The following is an 18,202-nucleotide window of genomic DNA, read 5'->3' as shown; positions in this document are numbered from 1 at the left end:
TTAATGCTCTGAACCTGACAGAGCCGCATTCTTTGGCTTTTACAACCATCCCTAACGACTTTGAGTATGGACTGATGGGACAAGTATCAATCTTGGAAAGTTTAACCCTACGCGTGGACGAAGGACAGTGGACGCGAGCCAGTATAAAAGGAAAAGTAAGTAATCTATAGAGGGGGGGGGAAATGGCCAAAAACCAGAGCCTCCCAGCCCACCTCCAGGAGAAAGTCTCCAGGGGTGAAGGAAAACTTAAACTCGTACGAACAACGCGAAAACCCGCCGCCTGTCAATCAAGGCCTAGCCTTCCAAACCCACGCTCTACAAATGATATTGTTAGGGGCCTTTTTACGTGCGAACCCGACACTGTTATGGTCCGCCATGAATCGCGTCCTTACAACAGGTAATTAGTTATTATTAGTTAAAATTTGAATTTAATACTGAGATTACTTTTTTAATCCAACAATAACTACTTGCCACTTAAAATTTGTTGTAAAAATATTGTAAAAATTGTGTGCACATATCATTTCTTAAAAAAAAAAAAAAAAGTGAAATGTGGCAATGGCATTGCCGAAATAGAAGGGAAAAAGGAAATTTCCCCTCCTATTTTGGCAATGCCATTGCCACATTCCACTTTTTTTTTTTTTTTTTTTTAAGAAATGATATGTGCACACAATTTTTACAATAAATTTTAAGTGGTAGGTTGTTATTGTTAGATTAAAAAAGTAATCTCAATGTTAAATTCAAATTTTAACTAATAATAACTAATTACCTATAATTTGTTGTGAAAATGTTATAAAAATATTGTAAAAATTGTGTGCACATATCATTTCTTAAAAAAAAAAAAAAAAAGTGGAATGTGGCAATGGCATTGCCAAAATAGGAGGGGAAATTTCTTTTTTCCCTTCTATTTCGGCAATGCCATTGCCACATTTCACTTTTTTTTTTTTTTTAAGAAATGATATATGCACACAATTTTTACAATATTTTTACAACAAATTTTAAGTGACAGGTTGTTATTGTTGGATTAAAAAAGTAATCTCAGTGTTAAATTCAAATTTTAACTAATAATAACTAATTACCTGTGATTTGTTGTAAAAATATTGTAAAATTATTGTAAAAATTATGTGAACATATCATTTCTTAAAAAAAAAAAAAAAAGTAAAATGTAGCAATGGCATTGCCGAAATAGGAGGGAAAAAAAAAAATTTCCCCTCCAATTTCGGCTCCTATTTCGGCAATGTCATTGCCATGATTGATTTCCATTTTGGACTTTTTCTTGCAATTTCGGCAACTCTTTTTTTTTTTTTTTTTTTTTTTTTGAGAAACCTCCCTTCTCAGGAAGGGAGAGAATAACATAACTACTGCAAATCTTTTACAACAAAGCTGAAAATATTTGGAGGCACTTCCTCCATCCAAACTCTTAAAGGAAAAGAAAACCTAGCATCCCTAGCTAGCGCATGGGCTACATGATTGCCCTGCCGCCTTACATGGATGATAGAGGAGGACTGAAAATACCCCCTTATAGACATAAAGTCTTTTACTAAGTGGCCTGTCAATGCATTTGATGCCGACCCCGACTGCAAGCATTTCACCACTAACTCCGCATCCCCTTCAAAACAAACCCGGCTAAAGCCAAGTTCCCTTGCAAACAGAGCTGCTCTTCGTGCCGCCATCATCTCAAGGACCTCAACTGAAGCTGGCAGCCTAACCTTTTCCGACAATGCTGCCAGCACCTGCCCTTCACTGTCGCGTAGCACCACCCCGATACCGGCTGCCTGCTCCTCCCCGAATACCGCCCCGTCAAAGTTAGCTTTAATGGAGTTCACTGCCGGAGGCTGCCATCTTACCAGGCCAACTTGCTTCTCTGCAACCCGCCCCTGTTTTCCTTGCTGAAACTCAGCCAACAGGGCTGAGGCTAACTGAGCGATTTTTGAACATGGCTGAGTAGCTTCATTTGAGCGCAACTTGTTTCTCCGCATCCAAATAAGCCAAGCCGACATCACAAACACCTCCATATTTTTACATTCAGCCCTCATAATACTTACGAGGTCCCACATATTCTTCACAGACCGGTATTTGTTCCTCACATCAGCACAGGAATACGCCCACACCTCACGGACCTGCACACAGTCCCAAATGGCATGGACCTCATCTTCATTCAAACATCCACACTGATCACACACGGAGGAATCTACCACTTTCCTTTTTTTCAGATTTTCCTTTGTTGGGAGCGCTCTTGAACAAGCCCGCCAAGTGAACACCTTCACCTTGTTAGGAACCTTCAAATGCCAGATGAATTTCCAAAAACCTCTTACCCCATCAGAGTCGGAGCTAGAAGGCAGTGAGCTCATTTCCTTTTCGCACAGCAGCTGGTACCCTGTTTTGACTGAGTATGACCCCGACCTGCACCTTGGCCATGATAAGCAGTCATCTTGGTCTGTAACACACAAAGGAATGCTCTTAATTCTTTGAGCTTCAAAGGGCAGAAAGAGGTCATCCACAAGCTGCTCATTCCAACCTCCTCCCTCTGGCAATTTCGGCAACTCCATTGCCGAAATTTAGTCTTTCTTCTCGTTTTGTCAAATAACTTTGAATGATACCTCTAATAACAATAAGCTCCCTTTTTTGCAATTTTTAGCCAAAAGAATCCTCAGTCCTCTCTCACTGTTCTCTTTCCTTTCCTTTTCACCATTCTACCTCCATCTCATGCCTCTTTCACCTTTCAACCTCCATCAAATTGGGCTACGGGTAAGATCGGCGCTTGTTCTTCTTTGACTTGCGGTTTTTTTTCTTTCTTTCTTCTTTTATTTTTTTATTTTTTTTATTGTTGGTGGTTGCTGGGGTGTATGTGGTGGTGGGTGGGTTTTGATTTTGGGTAGGTGGGTTGGGAGTGGTGGCTGGCTGGGCTTAGACGAAATCGGTGTCTGGGTGGTGGAGAGTGGTGGCCGGATCGTTTCTGGGTTTGCCGCTGTGGGCCTGCGTTTTGCTCACCGTGGGTTTGCTGTCAATCGTGGGTTTGCTCTCTTGTTCGTGGGTTTTGGGGGTTGTTCACGGTGGTGGGGTGGGTTTTGCTCTCAGTCGTGGGTCGTGGGTTTTGGTGGTTGTTCACGGTGGTGGGCTGGGTTTTGATGTGGGTTAGGCAAAATGTGGGTTTGTGGTGGATGGGTCACTCTGAAAGCAATTTCTTGGTTGTGTGTTGGTTCAGTGGTGGGTATTGGGTACTTGGGTCGGGTTGTGGGTGTTGGTTCGGTGGTGGTGGGTTTGTGGTTTGGTGGCTGGTGTTTCAGTGTTGGTGGTTCGGTGGTTGTGTGTGTTTGTTGTGGCAATTTTTTTATTGGTAATTTTGGTGGTGATTCTGGTGAAGAATTGGTGTTTGTGGCTGATGGTGGCAGGTGGTTGTGTGTGTTTACTGGAGAGAGAGAGAAAAATGAAGAGAGGAAAGAGAATTGGTTATATTATTTAATGTTATATTGTCTATTTAACCAAAATAAAATTTTGAAACGTAAATTTTCAAAATAAAAAATGGTTTTACTAAATAATTTAAAATTGATTTGCTATGTTTTTACAAATAATTTTTAATTATGTAATTTTTCACAAATAATTCATTTGGCATTTCTTACTATCCTTAGCTGATGGCTGATGCATGAAACTGGTTGTGGTCATGGAATAATTTGTTTTTCCTTTTTTTTGATTTGTGGTTGTTTGGGTTCAGAGGAAGTGTTCAGATCCAGTCAATAGTGCCGATACAACTGCGTGATATCCAACCAAAACGTAGAAGAAAGTCTAAAAGTCTATTTGGAAGTCCTCTTTCTCTCATCTCATGGCCTCCATATTTACTGTTTTCATTCTACTGTCTATGTTCTTTGCATGTGGAAGAGCTGAAGAGAAGCAATTTAGCCATATACAACTGGGCTCTGCACTTCATCCCGAAACTCCCCCCATGTCATGGCGTTCCCCTTCTGGCCATTTTGAATTTGGATTCTATCAGCAAGGCAATGGTTTTATGGTTGGTATCTGGTTGGTGGGTGTGGGTATAAACAATATAACAGTTGTGTGGACAGCCAGCCGTGATGATCCTCCGGTCACCAGAAACGCAACACTGAATTTAACAAAGGATGGACTTGTTTTGATAACTGAGCAAGGATGGGAGAAGCTTATCAGTGCTAGGACGTCAGACTCTGCTTATTTTGCTGCCAACATGCTTGATTCTGGCAATTTTGTTCTCTACAACAAAAGTTATTCCATCATTTGGGAGACTTTCAGCTATCCTACAGACACTATTTTAGGAGGTCAGTTTCTGTCCTCTGGTGGCCAATTATTCTCTAATTTATCGGAGACCAACCAGTCCACTGGATGGTATCGTCTGAAGATGCAGTACGATGGAAATCTTGTTCTATACCCGGTAAACACTGTAGACGATTATAGTGATGCTTACTGGAGCTCTGACACTTACAAAAATGGCGTAGTGTATTATCGCCTTTATCTCAATGATACAGGCCTTCTACAAATCATCAATAGCACTAGAAACAGTGTTAAAGATTTGTATTCATCATCGGCCAGCAATAACATCAACACCATTTATCGTGCAACTCTAGAAATTAATGGATTTTTCCGGCTGTATTCACACACCTATGACGAGACTGGCACACTCAATTCATCAGTAATTAAGTGGTCTGCATTGGATGATCTTTGTAAAGTGAAAGGATTTTGTGGCTTCAACAGCTATTGCACACTCAATGATGGCAAACCGTACTGTCTTTGTCTTCCTGGAACCGATTTTATTGATGCGAATCATAAATCTCTCGGCTGTGAGAGTGACTTTTTAGAAGTAGGGTGCAAAGATGGAAGAGAAGATGTTGCATCTTATAACATTAATACCACAGAAAATATGATTTGGGAAGATATTCCTTACATGGATGTACCCATGTCCACGAAGGAAGAATGCGGCAATTCTTGCTTGGAAGACTGCAACTGTGGGGCAGCGTTGTTCATTTATTCGCAGTGCCATAAGCAAAAGCTTCCACTGAGATATGTTAGAAGGGATTCAGACAAGCAAACCACAGCTTTCTTCAAGGTAGGCTTAAGAAGCATTAAAAGTTGGAATGAAAGTGATCACATCCCACCCGTCCACGTTTTCACAAGTAAAAAGGTTCTAGTACAAGTTCTTGTTTTAATTTTAGGTTTTACTGCGTTCTCATTTCTGGCCCTTGGAATCTCTGGCCTTTTCATGTTCAAAATTCGAGTTCTAAGGTATAAAAGACTGAAAGAGAGTGAAACACTGGGCATGACTTTAAATATTTTTTCATATGATGAGCTCAAAAGTGCAACAAATGGCTTCAAAGATGAGTTGGGTAAGGGTTCTTTCGGAACAGTTTACAAAGGTAATTTATACAAAGGTAAAAAATTTGTTGCAGTGAAGAAGCTAGAGAAATTGGTGGAAGAAGGTGAAAGGGAGTTTCGTGCAGAGATGCAAGCAATAGGGAGAACTCACCACAAAAATTTGGTTCGATTGCTGGGTTATTGTGCTGAGGGTTCTAAGAGGCTTCTTGTCTATGAATATATCAGCAATGGCTCCCTTGCCAATATTCTTTTTAAAGGTGTAAGGCGTCCAGACTGGGATGAAAGAGTAAGAATAACATTGGATGTTGCAAGAGGAATTCTCTATCTACATGAAGAGTGCAAGACCCCTATTATTCATTGTGATATAAAGCCCTCAAACATTTTGATGGATGAATTTTGGACTGCTAAAATCTCTGATTTTGGTTTGGCGAAGTTGTTAATGCCGGATCAAACAAGGACCTTCACGATGGTTAGAGGGACTAGGGGGTATATGGCACTTGAGTGGCAAAAGAACACCCCGATATCAGTGAAGGCAGATATTTACAGTTATGGAATAGTGCTTTTGGAGATTATATGTTGCAGAAAAAACATGGATGTTAACGTATCAAAGCCCGAAGAGATTGTTCTTTCAACTTGGGTATATAATTGCTTTGTTGCTAGAGAATTGGATAGGATTGTGGGTAATGAAGAAGTAGATAAGAGAACCCTGGAGAATATGGTTAAGGTGGCATTGTGGTGCATTCAAGACGAACCGATTCTTCGTCCTTCCATGAAAAGTGTTGTATTGATGTTAGAAGGGATTACTGATGTAGCTGTTCCTCCATGTCCAAATAGTGCCTCCACATAAACTTTCTCCTCTCTAAGGGAAGTTTTATTTTTGTTTTATGTAGTTTTTGTATTGTTTTATGTATTTTTTTGCTTTTCTATTCATATGAGGGACTCATATGATCGTAAGTGCAGCTGCTAGTTTTCTTAATAGTCAATAATAAACTGTTTTCTGAGGTGGAGACTGTAAAGCATTACTGGAAGCAACAGTTCGTGGTTAGGTGTGCTATATTTTGCTTTGATACGAAGGAAAATGCTAAAATTTCTATTAATGTTATTTTAAAAATATAAAATTGCAAATTACATCTCTAATGTTTGGGATTGACTAGATTTTACACTTCAAAATTTCAGAAACTTGATTTTATATCCTGAAGTTTGGTTCCGTTAGCAATTTACCCCCTATGTACAGTTAGTTTCTGCTGTTGAGTAACACATCAATCATCATCATGTTGATGTGTTTTATTTTTGCCAAATCAGTCCCAAAACTATGTCGTTTTAGTGATGACCAAGTGAAGAGCTGGCACAAACAAAACTACGTAGTTTCTTTCTGAAATTTTGGGATGTAAAATCCAGTCAAAGTTTAAGGGTGTAATTTTCAATTTACCCTTAAAAAAATTTACAAACTAATATGGTAATTAATGTAATTGATGTCACATTAACAACATAATAAATAAATATTCAATTACTATTTTGTAATAAGTGACACATTAACCACCGTGCACCTTTGGTATTGTGGTCATTCCACAAGTATATGTGTTTGTGGGGTGTAGGGGGCAAGGGCTGGGGTTCAAGTCTCTAGGAGGGAGTTTCACACACATATACATTTAGATTAAACTAGAGTAGAAATTCTATCTTGTATAAAAAAAAAATAAAAAAAAAAGTGACACATTAATTTGTAAAACTAATATAGCAAAATTTGGTAATATCCCTAACATCGTTCCTTAGAAAAAAAAATATATATATATAGCCATTAAGTTAAAAATAAATAAATAAATAAATAAATAAAACATACATATATACATACATACACACAAGAAAGAGAGAATGAGATTCTAACACAAAGGAATATCACAAAGAGGAAATCTAGATTTTGATCATGGTAGAATGAAAGAGACAATGATTTAAAATTTTTTTTTTCCCTTTCTTGATGATTATGGTGAAACATTATTTTATACAATTTATTATTATAGGCAAAAAATAAAGGGAATCAATTCGGTGAATTTTGAGGTTAAATTTTTTTTTTTTAAGTGCATTTTGAAAATGCATCATATCTAATAAGGTCACAAAACTTCTTTATATATATATATATATATATTGTAGGGTTAAGGGGGCGAATTATATATTGGGCCTTGGGCCTTGGGCCTTGGCCGAGAACATGAGCAGTCCAAGGAGGAACAAATGGTAATGAATGATTTAGGCTCAGGATTTAAAGAGCAAGAGACGAATGGGAAGTTGGTCCGAGGAGGAATAACTCCTCGGATACAATAAGTACAACTCAAATATGTATTCCAATAATCAGGGTGACTTTTCAAGAATCTTCATTGATAGGGATATGCATCATGAACATACGAAAAGGAGGGGAACCCAAAAATATCTAAGGGAAAGCTACTACCTCCGCATTGAATGCACTGTAGCTACTTTTTTAGCTGCATTTACGTGGAGAAGACCCCTGAACAATGCTATCTTGGCCACCACAATTCACAGAAAGCCAAAGAAAGTTTCTGATGGGACAGGTACTCAAGTAAGGGTTTAGATGACTAACAAGTGTAGGATCAAGATGATCCAAAGGGAATTATATAATGTAAGGGACCTTCCATGAGGAAGGGATCAGAAAAACAAGATAAAGAAGACTGTAGCAATCAAAATTGTATTTGTATCAAACTGTTATTGATTTGTATGACAAAATTCCTTCTCAGACAGTGAATTCATTTAGCTCTATTTTCCTTGTTCTTACTTAATCATTTTTTAAATCCATACTAGCCATTGTCAAATTCATTAGGGCCTAGTTCTTCGACCCATTCTCTATAAATTTATTGTACTGGGCTCACTAGGCTAAGATCCCATACATCTTGGGCTTGGGCTGCAAAACTTGTCCCTGCATATATATATATATATATATATATTTTTTTTTTTTTTTGCAAAATTGTAAACTAAAAAGGAATCTTTGTTTGACGAGAATGATGATTTAAAAAAAAAAAAAGATTTTTGTTGTCTAAAATTTTTCAAAATTTGCCAAAGGTATACAAAAGGACCCTATAACATTTTTTTGTTTTCATAATTTTTTATTTATTTTTTGGATAGTTCATATCCATTTTTCTTGTAATATACAAGACAAAATATATATATGATATAGAATACGTACACATTTTATTCGATTCGTTATAAGAAAGGTATTAAAAAACAAATAGACATAAACATCCGTAAATTAAGATTTTAAATAAGAAAGTTGGGATTAAAAGAACAGTTATATATGTTCATTTTTTATTTATTTTTTATTCCAATTTAGTAGTATACTTATTCTATCTTAATATAATTTTATAAGATGTTATAAAAATAATCAACTAGTTTAGGATTTAATATTTTGATTTTTTTTTTCAATTTTATTTGTTTTTGAAAAAGAAAAAAATATATATAATAAGCAAATGAAATAGATGATGTTTAATCAATATTTTGGGATCAAACTTGGGTCCAATATCCAGTAATACTGAATTTATTGAGATTGTGACATATGTTCACTTTTAGACATGTGCCACCATTTAACCAGGACCAATGCAATGAATACAACGAACCTAAACCAAGTCCAATGTTTTGAACGTTGTTTCATTTCGGCTGAAATTTTCTATTTTAGGGCTTAGACCAGTGCAAACTGCAAAGAACCTCCCATGTTCCATCTCACTCCAAATGCCAACCTGTACTAGCGGCAGCGTTAAAAGGTAAGATTCTAGTGTTCCAAGAAAAGTTTATATTTTGGTCCAAAAATTGTAGTGGGTGTCACCATGGTTTTAAAAACCGGAACGGACAAAGAACCGAAAAAGAGGTTGATTATCGGTTTTATGGTCGGACCGGGATCGGACCGATGGTCGAACCGATGATGTCATAATTAATATAATTTAAATATTTAAATAATTTTTATATGAATTTTGAATTTTAATCACTTATTTTAAGAAAATATAAAATATAGAATTTTTTTTTCTTTTTTTGCATACTACCTTTTTTTTTCTGGTCAATAATTATTGACAAAAAAAGAAAAAAGAATAATCTATCAGTAAGGTTTCATATATTTATTTTTATAAATAATAATTTAACTTTACCTATTCATCTATTTAAAATAATAAAAAATAAAAAAATCTCTCAAAGTCAAGTGATTAGACAACTCACTGACATATCTATCTCCTTTCCACCCACCATCTCACTCCCAGCCACACGTTTACCTTTCTTTAAGAATCTTTTTTTTTTTTTTTTCCCCTCATAAATCTACCACCCCACACGGTTTACCATCAAAAGATTCAGAAGTCTTATTTTTTCAGTTCTCACTTCTCAGTGTTTTGTGTTTTGTCTTTCACTCTTTTGTCCTCCAGGCAGTACCTCCATCCGTCCCCCTCTCTCTCTGTAAGTTAGACAAAATCCTCTCATTCAGTCTCACCGAAGAGCCGTGGGTACCTCATACCAGTCCAAAAGGCTGGTTTCAACCCCAAGCATGAGCATTCAGTAATTTTCTCACTCTCTCAAGCCTAGCAGATCTGAGAAAAAAGAAGATTTTTTGAGCAAAAAATCTGTCCTTACACACTTATACCGACAGATCTGAGAAAAAAAAAAAGATTTTTCTGCAAAATAAAGCTCCATTTCAGATCTCTTTCATCAATTTTGTAAAACCGGTTTAACCTTTTCGGTTTCCGATTTTTCCGGTTGAACCAACGGTTACCGGTTAAATCCGGTTTTTCTTCCATTTTCGGTTTTTAAGCATAACCGGACCGGATTACTCTCCAGTTCCCGATTGAACCGGTCGAACCGGCCGGTCCGGTCCGATTTTTAAAACTATGGGTGTCACTATACCCTCCTAAACGCTTTTTGTTTATCCCCCTCCCCCACCCCAAAAAAAAAAGAAAAAAAAAGAAATGAGAAAGTGAAATCACGTGGGCGGGAGTGGGGAATAGGAAAAGTGAGTTGAAAGGAATCTTTGAAAGTTTCCTACATTCCAAATGCCCAACGTGCTAGTTTATGAAGAATGATAGGGATAAATAATTCGTAAATAAAAAATAATGTTATTAGTAAATTTAGATGGAAACTAGTATGAAGTTGATCATATAAATAATTTATAAAAATATTGTAAAATAATTTGTGATTGTAGTATTATTCGTTAGTTTATTTACCAAAAAAAAAAAGCCTAGATTTTAGTTTGTTTATTTTTTATTATATATATATAAAATAAATATGGTTACTTATTTTAGAATATAATAATAATAATAATAATAATAATAATAATAATAATAATAATAAATTTCTATTAATAATGATCATATTTCATATTTAATCAAAAAAATAAAAGCAAAATTATACTACTTTAAACTTTCTCTTGCATTGAATGGTTAATCAACTACTATTATAGAGTTAATTTTTATTCTTCTACAATTTTTTGAGATAATTGATATAAAATTGTTTAATTTTCCCAGAATGCTTGCTAAACTATTCCATGCGTAACACAAGTTTGTGACTAATATGTAGTATAATCCCGAAATAGTACACTGGTACATATTAGAATTGAAATATTATGTTTTGGTAACCAATCTAAAATAGTCTCCAGAATGGAATTCCAAACTTCATGTTTAATGCATATTCCTTCATACATTTATTTAGGAAAAAAGATAACAAATTATTAAAAGTTATTTATCATCTCACATTATTATAATTTAATATTTATTTATTTTTCAATCAAAATCTAATACATACATATATTAAATATATGTATGTACATATTTATCTTATATATATATATATATATATATATAATCATGAAATAAAATCTAAAAATTCAAATTATATAAATTATAATTAAAATATAATGTTTAATATAAACAGTAAAACATAGAACTCAAATATTGATTTTTTTATAATTACTTGTGGGGCCCAAATGATTTATGGGCCAGGCCCATCTACCCGGGGAGAATCCGAAGGCCCAAGCCAAGGAGGGCTATGGCCCAAGCTCGACAAAATAGCCTTTGGATACCGCCGAGGACAGCTCAGTCCTCGGCAGACCCAAAGTCCCCCCTGAAAGAAGGGTAAAAACGGTATAGGACTGAAACTAGGAAGAAAGATCTAAAATATCCAGGGAAAGCTGCCCTTACTGCCATTCAATGCTCTGAACCTGACAGAGCCGCATTCTTTGGCTTTTACAACCACCCCCAATGACTTTGAATATGGGCTGATGGGACAAGTATCAATCTTGGAAAGGTTGATCATATACGTGGACGAAGGACAATGAACACAGAAAAAGATAAAAGGAGAAACAAGTAACCTAAAGAGGGGGTTGGGAAAAATGGCCAAAAACCAGAGCCTCCCAGCCCACCTCCAGGAGAAAGACTCCAGGGGTGAAGGAAAACTTAAACTTGTACGAACACCGTGAAAAACCCACCGCCTGTCAACCAGGGCCTAGCCTTCCAAACCCACGCTCTACAAATGATATTGTTAGGAGCCTTTTTACGTGCGAACCCGACACTGTTACGGTCCGCCACGAATCGCGTCCTTACATTACTAATTTACTTGTTTTAATAATTTCATGGTGTATAACGACATACCATAACAAAATAAATAATTAGACCATCAATAGACGTTTTGAAATTTAGTCAATTAAAAGTATTTTTTTACATGTATAATATGGAAAATGTTTGATATATCTTTTATACTTTTAATTTTTAAAAACTTGTACTTTTGAAAATATTTTTATTTCATATGATAAGTAGTTTTTTTAAAAGATAAGTATGCCTATTTATGGGAAAATTGCATTAACCTATGTAAACACCTTATTTTGTGCCCCTTACGACTTATTCTCCAATGATCATAGTCTATGACTGGTCTAGGGCTTAACTAAGGAAACTTTTTAACTTGAAGGATGTTTTGGAAGAGAAAAAACTTCCATAAACCCTAAGCATGTATGTGCTGGTACACTATTAGCGTACACATGCACCAACCATACATATGCACTCTCATGCATGCATATACATATAGGGTTTGTAAAAGCCATGTAAGGAAATTTTTTTGACAGAAACGTGTGCAGAGCTAACGCCACATCGCTTAGGAAGAGCCTTGTACCCCTTTCTGAACATTATAAAAGGCCCCAAGGCTTTTTTTTTTTTTTTTTTTTTTTTTTTTTTTTTTTTCTTTCAAAAGGACATTGTGGGTGCAAGCACCCATGACGGTGGTGTCATCCTCACATTTGGGTAAGTATGCCTTGGCGTAGGGTGGGCCACGGTGAATGGTGTAAATGGAGTTGCCACCAAGTTTAGGTCTAAGAACCATAAATATAGCACCCTTCGGGGAAGGTTAGTGGAAGGACTGATCTTTATCAGAGCACGTGTCCGTAATTTAGGTATAGGGATGGGAAGGTGTTAGGCACCCAACCCCACCCGACCCATGGGTCGGCTTCCACTCATTGTGTTCCAGATCTTAATCTTAATAAAGGCATGTTTAACATGTTATTCTAACTCTTTCACACACACACAAACATGCATCTAAAGCAATCAACATGGCATAATCATCCTAAACCTAATCATTCATCTATCATGGCATGTAAGCATACATCTCCGAGGGCAGAAACATTACAAGGCAGATTAGGATAAGCATGTCTAAACATCCAAGCGTTAAACACATGGCAATCAACCAAGCATATTCATGTTCATCAACCATATCAAACTTGCATATTCATGTTCATCAACCATATCAAACCAAGAGGGGTAGGCTAAATCTCTCCCCTTCTCTTGCTTCTATTTGTTTCTACGCTCTCTTTTTTGTGTTAATATATTGCCTTATTTAGCAAAAAAAAAAAATAAAAAAAAAAATTAAGCCATTTTATTATTATTATTATTATTATTTTACCTTCAACCCCTTAGAGCATCCACAATGAAACTGTCAAATTCCAAATGTAAGAAAATTTTAGCATAGTTGGCCCAAATAGCTCAATAGCCCAAATGTTAAACATGTAAACTTGTAAAATTTTTTGCCATAGTGCTACAGTACCATCGTAAATATATGATGGTACTATAGCACTATGGTATGTACGGATATTATTTTTTTATTCCGAAATTTCTCTCTCCTCTCTCTCATTATTTCTCTTCTCTTCTCTCTCTACCTTCTCTCTTTCTCGTCTGCTCTCTCCTCTCTATAGACCCAAACACCATCCTCCTCCTAAATCCAACATCACACATCAATGATCAAACCTAAACAAAATCACATCAGAGACAAAACACTAGATAGCAACCTCAAAGCTTCGGTGCAAGCTCAAGCTTCAGAGAGCCTAATTCAGTGCAAGCTCAAGCTTCCGTGTCTTTTTGGGTAAAATTTTGAGACAGATTCGGCAGGGATTATGGGTTTGTGATTGATGTGGTCGTGGGTCAGGTGGTGCAGCAGTGGCAAGGGCAAGGGATTGTGGTGGCGTGGGCCTAGAGCCTAATTCAGTGCAAGCTCAAGCTTCCGTGTCTTTTTGGGTAAAATTTTGAGACAGATTCGGCAGGGATTATGGGTTTGTGATTGATGTGGTCGTGGGTCAGGTGGTGCAGCGGTGGCAAGGGCAAGGGATTGTGGTGGCGTGGGCCTAGTGGCTTGGTCGCCATCGATGAAGCATGACCCTCTCTCTCTCTCTCTCTCTCTAGATTTTGGAGTTTGGTTTGTTGGTGATTGGTGGTTTTCTAATTTTGGTTTGTTGGCATGGTGGTGGTGATTTTGCTATGGATTTTGGTTGAGTGACGAGACTAGGATTCTAGGTAGGTGGGTGGGTGGGTGGGTGGATGGCATAACTATGTTGCTTAGCGGAGGTGGGTGGTGTGACTGAGAAGCTGGATGGTGGTGGTGGTGGTGGTGGTGGTGGGTGGTTGAGAGAGTAAGAGAAATAGAGATCATAGAGAAGTGATAAATATTTTTATATTATTTTAATATGTAGAATAGTAAAATAAAAATTGGGATGCTAGATGTATTGTAAAATGATATTATATAATTAATAAAGTAAATTTTTGAAATAGTAAAATAGAATGTGATAGCATTTTTTATTGTGGATGCTCTTAATTCGAAGTGCTAGCTCTTTCCTTGCTATCAGATTTGGGTCCACCCCCACTAGCTTGTTCTTTTGCGAGACACTGACACCGCTGAGACCAGCTCATCTTGCCGCTTTATCTTTCTGGCCGGATGAACAGAAAATCTGATAATGTAGGAAGAGAATGTAATTACAAATTAGCCATTTTATTATTGTTTTTTTTACCTTCAACCCCTTACTCCGAAGTCTCTCTCCTTTCCATCCGATTTGGGTCCACCACCACTAGCTTGTTCTTTTGTGAGACATTGACACCGCTGAGACCAGGTCAAAGTCTTTTTTTTTTTTCCTAAAGTGAGTAATAATTGGGCTGCTGTAACTAATTTAATGAAGTTGCTTGGAAATTTCTTTCATTCTACTTGAACTTGGGAGATTTTTTTTTTTTTTTTTTTTTTTTCTAATTCCGAAAGTAAGATTGCTTGGTATTTCTATTTCATATCTCAATTCCCTCACTCTCCCATGGAATCTATAAATGTTCTCTTCCTACTATCCACGTTTCTACTTGCCGTTGATGTAAAAGCCCAACCAAACAATTCCATTAATGTGATGATACCCTTAGGTTCTTCGCTCTCCCCTAGTGCTAACCGTACTTCATGGCTCTCACCTTCTGGTCTTTTTGCCTTTGGTTTCTACCCACAAGGCAACGGCTTCGCTATTGGAATATGGCTGGTTGATCAACCACAAAACACAATTGTCTGGACTGCATATCGAAATAACTCACCAGTCACCTCAAAAGCTACATTGGACTTAACAAGGGATGGAAAGCTGCTCTTTCGCACGGAGGAAGGTGAAGAAAATCCTGTAGCTGATGTGTCAGCAGCTTCAGCTTCTATGCTTGATTCTGGTAATTTTGTGCTCTATGATAACTCTTCTGATGTTATTTGGGAGAGTTTTGAATACCCAACTGACACCATCTTAGGAGGTCAGAATGTGTCTTATGGCAAGGATTTGGTGTCAAGCGTGTCTGGATCAGACCACTCAAGTGGTCGTTTTTATCTCAGGATGCAGAGCGATGGAAACCTTGTTTCCTACCCTGTAAACAATACAGATAATTCAGAAAATGCTTATTGGTCCTCGGCAACTATAATATCAGATAATTTTGCCTCTGGGGTACATTGTTCGGCGAATAAAATATCAGATAATGTTGCCGCTGTCACTACGGACCCTTATGAAAGGGGAGCTGTTGGAAGAGGTGGCTGCAGTAATTCGTATACTAGATCTTGTGGTAGACCTGGTGGTTATGGTGGGAGTCGCGGTACTAGTGGCGGTTCTATAAGGCTCAGTCTTAACCAAAGGGGTCTTCTAAGCTTAATAGATTGTAACAGCTCCATAATATCAGTTTTGGTGAATAATTCTTACTCTGGCGACAAAGAAACTACTATCATCTATCGTGCGATACTTGATTCTGATGGAATTTTAAAGTTGTATTCACACCGATTTTTCGGAAATAAAAGCTCAGAAATGATCATGGAGTGGTCATCTTTGGTTGATCAATGTGATGTCAAAGGTTTCTGTGGCTTCAACAGTTACTGCCTAGGCATGGGCTTCCTAGCTGAATGTCTCTGTTTTCCGGGATTTCATTTCGTGAACCACAAAAATAAGTTTTTGGGATGCAACGACAAATTCAGTGTCGATGGTTGCAGCAGCAGTAATGGTCCGATGATACCACACTACAGTACTGCTTTACCGAACATATCCTGGGGTGATTACCCTTATTCAATGGTACGTACAAAGCAAGAAAACTGTGAAAGCTCTTGCCTTGATGACTGTAATTGTGGGGCTGCTTTGTACATGAATGGTACTTGCAATAAATATAAGCTTCCACTTAGATATGGTAGAAGTCAAAATTTATCAGCTATAGCTTTCTTTAAGGATCGGAGAAATGGTGACCATCACCGTTCAAATCCAAAAATCTTGATGGATGGCAAAAAAAAGATAATTTTGATTCTCTCTCTAAGTTTGGGTTCCATTGCATGCTTGTGTTCTGTAATAGCTATATCTTGTTTCTTCCAGTATAGGCGTCAAGTTCATTGGTACAGAAAGCTGTCGGAAAATGTGAATGTGGGATTTGCTAATGATTTTACCTTGCGTTCATTTTCTTACAATGAGCTTGAGAGCGCAACAGATGGCTTCAGTCAAGCATTAAGTACGGGTTCTTTTGGATCAGTTTATAAAGGGTCTCTCTCTATTGGATCTGTGACTGACAGAACTATTGCTGTTAAGAGGCTAGAGAAATTTGAGGAAGAAGGGGAAAGGAAGTTTCAAGGTGAAATGACTGCCATTGGACGAACTCACCACAAAAACTTAGTTCAGCTGCTTGGTTTCTGTATTGAGGGAACGAGGAAGCTTCTTGTTTATGATTACATGACCAATGGTTCACTTGCAGACCTTCTCTTCAAGGCTAAGAAGCGCCCTCTTTGGAAAGAAAGAGTGAGAATTGCACTAGAAGTGGCCAGAGGGATATACTATCTACATCAAGAGTGTGAAGTCCATATCATCCATTGCAATCTTAAACCCGAAAATATACTCATGGATGATACTTGGACTGCAAAAATCTCAGATTTCGGATTGGCAAGGCTATCAGTGCCTAATCAAACAAGAACTACAATGGGCATTGAAGGGACAAGTGGGTACTCCGCACCTGAATGGCAAAAAAAATCCCTAATATCAGTCAAAGCTGACATTTACAGTTTCGGTGTTATGCTTTTGGAGATTGTATGTTGCAGAAGCAACATAGAAGTAAATGTTTCAACAGCAGATGAAATACTTCTTTCTAGCTGGGTATATAATTGCTTTGTGGTTGGAGAGTTAGATAAGCTTGTGGAAGAGGAAAATGTAGACATGAAGACACTTGAAAGAATGGTGAAGGTGGGCTTGTGGTGCATTCAAGAAGATCCAGCTTTGCGTCCTCCAATGAAGAATGTAATCTTGATGTTGGAGGGGACAATGGATATAGCTGTCCCTCCATCTCCAGCTATTTCTTATTCTTAATATGCCAACCCCTAATTTGTAGTAATGTGCATAACTGGTGTTTGCTTATGCCTACGTATTCTAGTTTTTGGATTTTTGAATGCGTAATTGGGGTTTTCTTTTTCTTTTCTTTTTTTTTCTTTTTTTTTTTTTGTGGGGGTTGGGGGGGGGGGGTTTGTTTTGGATCTGTTTTGTATTTTTATTGTAATGGTTATTGATATTATCTTCATATTATTTAAACTAGTCGCAGACTCACACAATGCATGAAAATATATAATTATTTTCTAATGTGGTATAATGTGTAATTTATTCTCTAAAAATTATTGAAAATAATTTGTTCTCCTTAAAAATTGAACTATTTTTAAAAGTATTATCCATTTCCATTCTACTATTTTGGGTTTTTTTATTTTTTATTTTTTTATTTATTTATTTTAATAACTAAATCATGAAATCAATGAAGAATCAAAAACCCAAAACAATGTCTGTACATGGCTAAGCGAAGTCGCCACCAATCATTGGGTATTTTTAGGTGTGATTGATCATTTGACTCTATTTGATTTTGTTACCAATCCTAGGCTAAGAAAAAAAATGTTTTTTTTCCTAATCTATTTTGGATGGGTAAAAAATCTTGCTTCTTGAATTCGAAAGTCTAGTTACATGTAGGGAAGGTGTTAGGCACCCCACAACGCCTGTCCGTAGACAATCCTTTGTTTCAATAAAATTATAATTTTTAGACATTGGCAGTTGAAAGCAAGCTATTGGCATTAGCTTACG

General features: G+C 36.9%; 2 protein-coding genes across 2 annotated transcripts; both read left to right on the top strand.

Moving 5' to 3' along the window:
• The first annotated feature begins 2,016 nt into the window (after nucleotides 1–2,016).
• LOC115949646 (G-type lectin S-receptor-like serine/threonine-protein kinase LECRK3) lies at nucleotides 2,017–6,406 on the top strand. The gene is made up of 2 exons (XM_031066934.1): nucleotides 2,017–2,745; nucleotides 3,710–6,406. Exon 2 carries the CDS (start codon nucleotides 3,818–3,820, stop codon nucleotides 6,182–6,184), a length of 2,367 nt encoding a protein of 788 aa, XP_030922794.1. The 5' UTR covers nucleotides 2,017–2,745; nucleotides 3,710–3,817; the 3' UTR covers nucleotides 6,185–6,406.
• An 8,447-nt stretch (nucleotides 6,407–14,853) lies between these two features.
• On the top strand, nucleotides 14,854–17,559 carry LOC115993853 (G-type lectin S-receptor-like serine/threonine-protein kinase LECRK2). Its single transcript, XM_031117830.1, has one exon. The coding sequence runs from the start codon at nucleotides 14,918–14,920 to the stop codon at nucleotides 17,447–17,449; it is 2,532 nt and encodes an 843-aa protein (XP_030973690.1). The 5' UTR covers nucleotides 14,854–14,917; the 3' UTR covers nucleotides 17,450–17,559.
• The last annotated feature ends 643 nt before the right edge of the window (nucleotides 17,560–18,202 follow it).

The sequence above is a fragment of the Quercus lobata genome, chromosome 6, assembly GCF_001633185.2.
Source record: "Quercus lobata isolate SW786 chromosome 6, ValleyOak3.0 Primary Assembly, whole genome shotgun sequence".
Classification (NCBI taxonomy): domain Eukaryota; kingdom Viridiplantae; phylum Streptophyta; class Magnoliopsida; order Fagales; family Fagaceae; genus Quercus; species Quercus lobata.
Note: the sequence above shows the minus strand (reverse complement) of the source record. Positions and strands in the feature narration are given on the sequence as shown.

Coding starts and splice junctions, on each gene's coding strand:
- LOC115949646 (XM_031066934.1), top strand. CDS start 3,818: ATGGCCTCCATATTTACTGTTTTCATTCTACTGTCTATGTTCTTTGCA.
- LOC115993853 (XM_031117830.1), top strand. CDS start 14,918: ATGGAATCTATAAATGTTCTCTTCCTACTATCCACGTTTCTACTTGCC.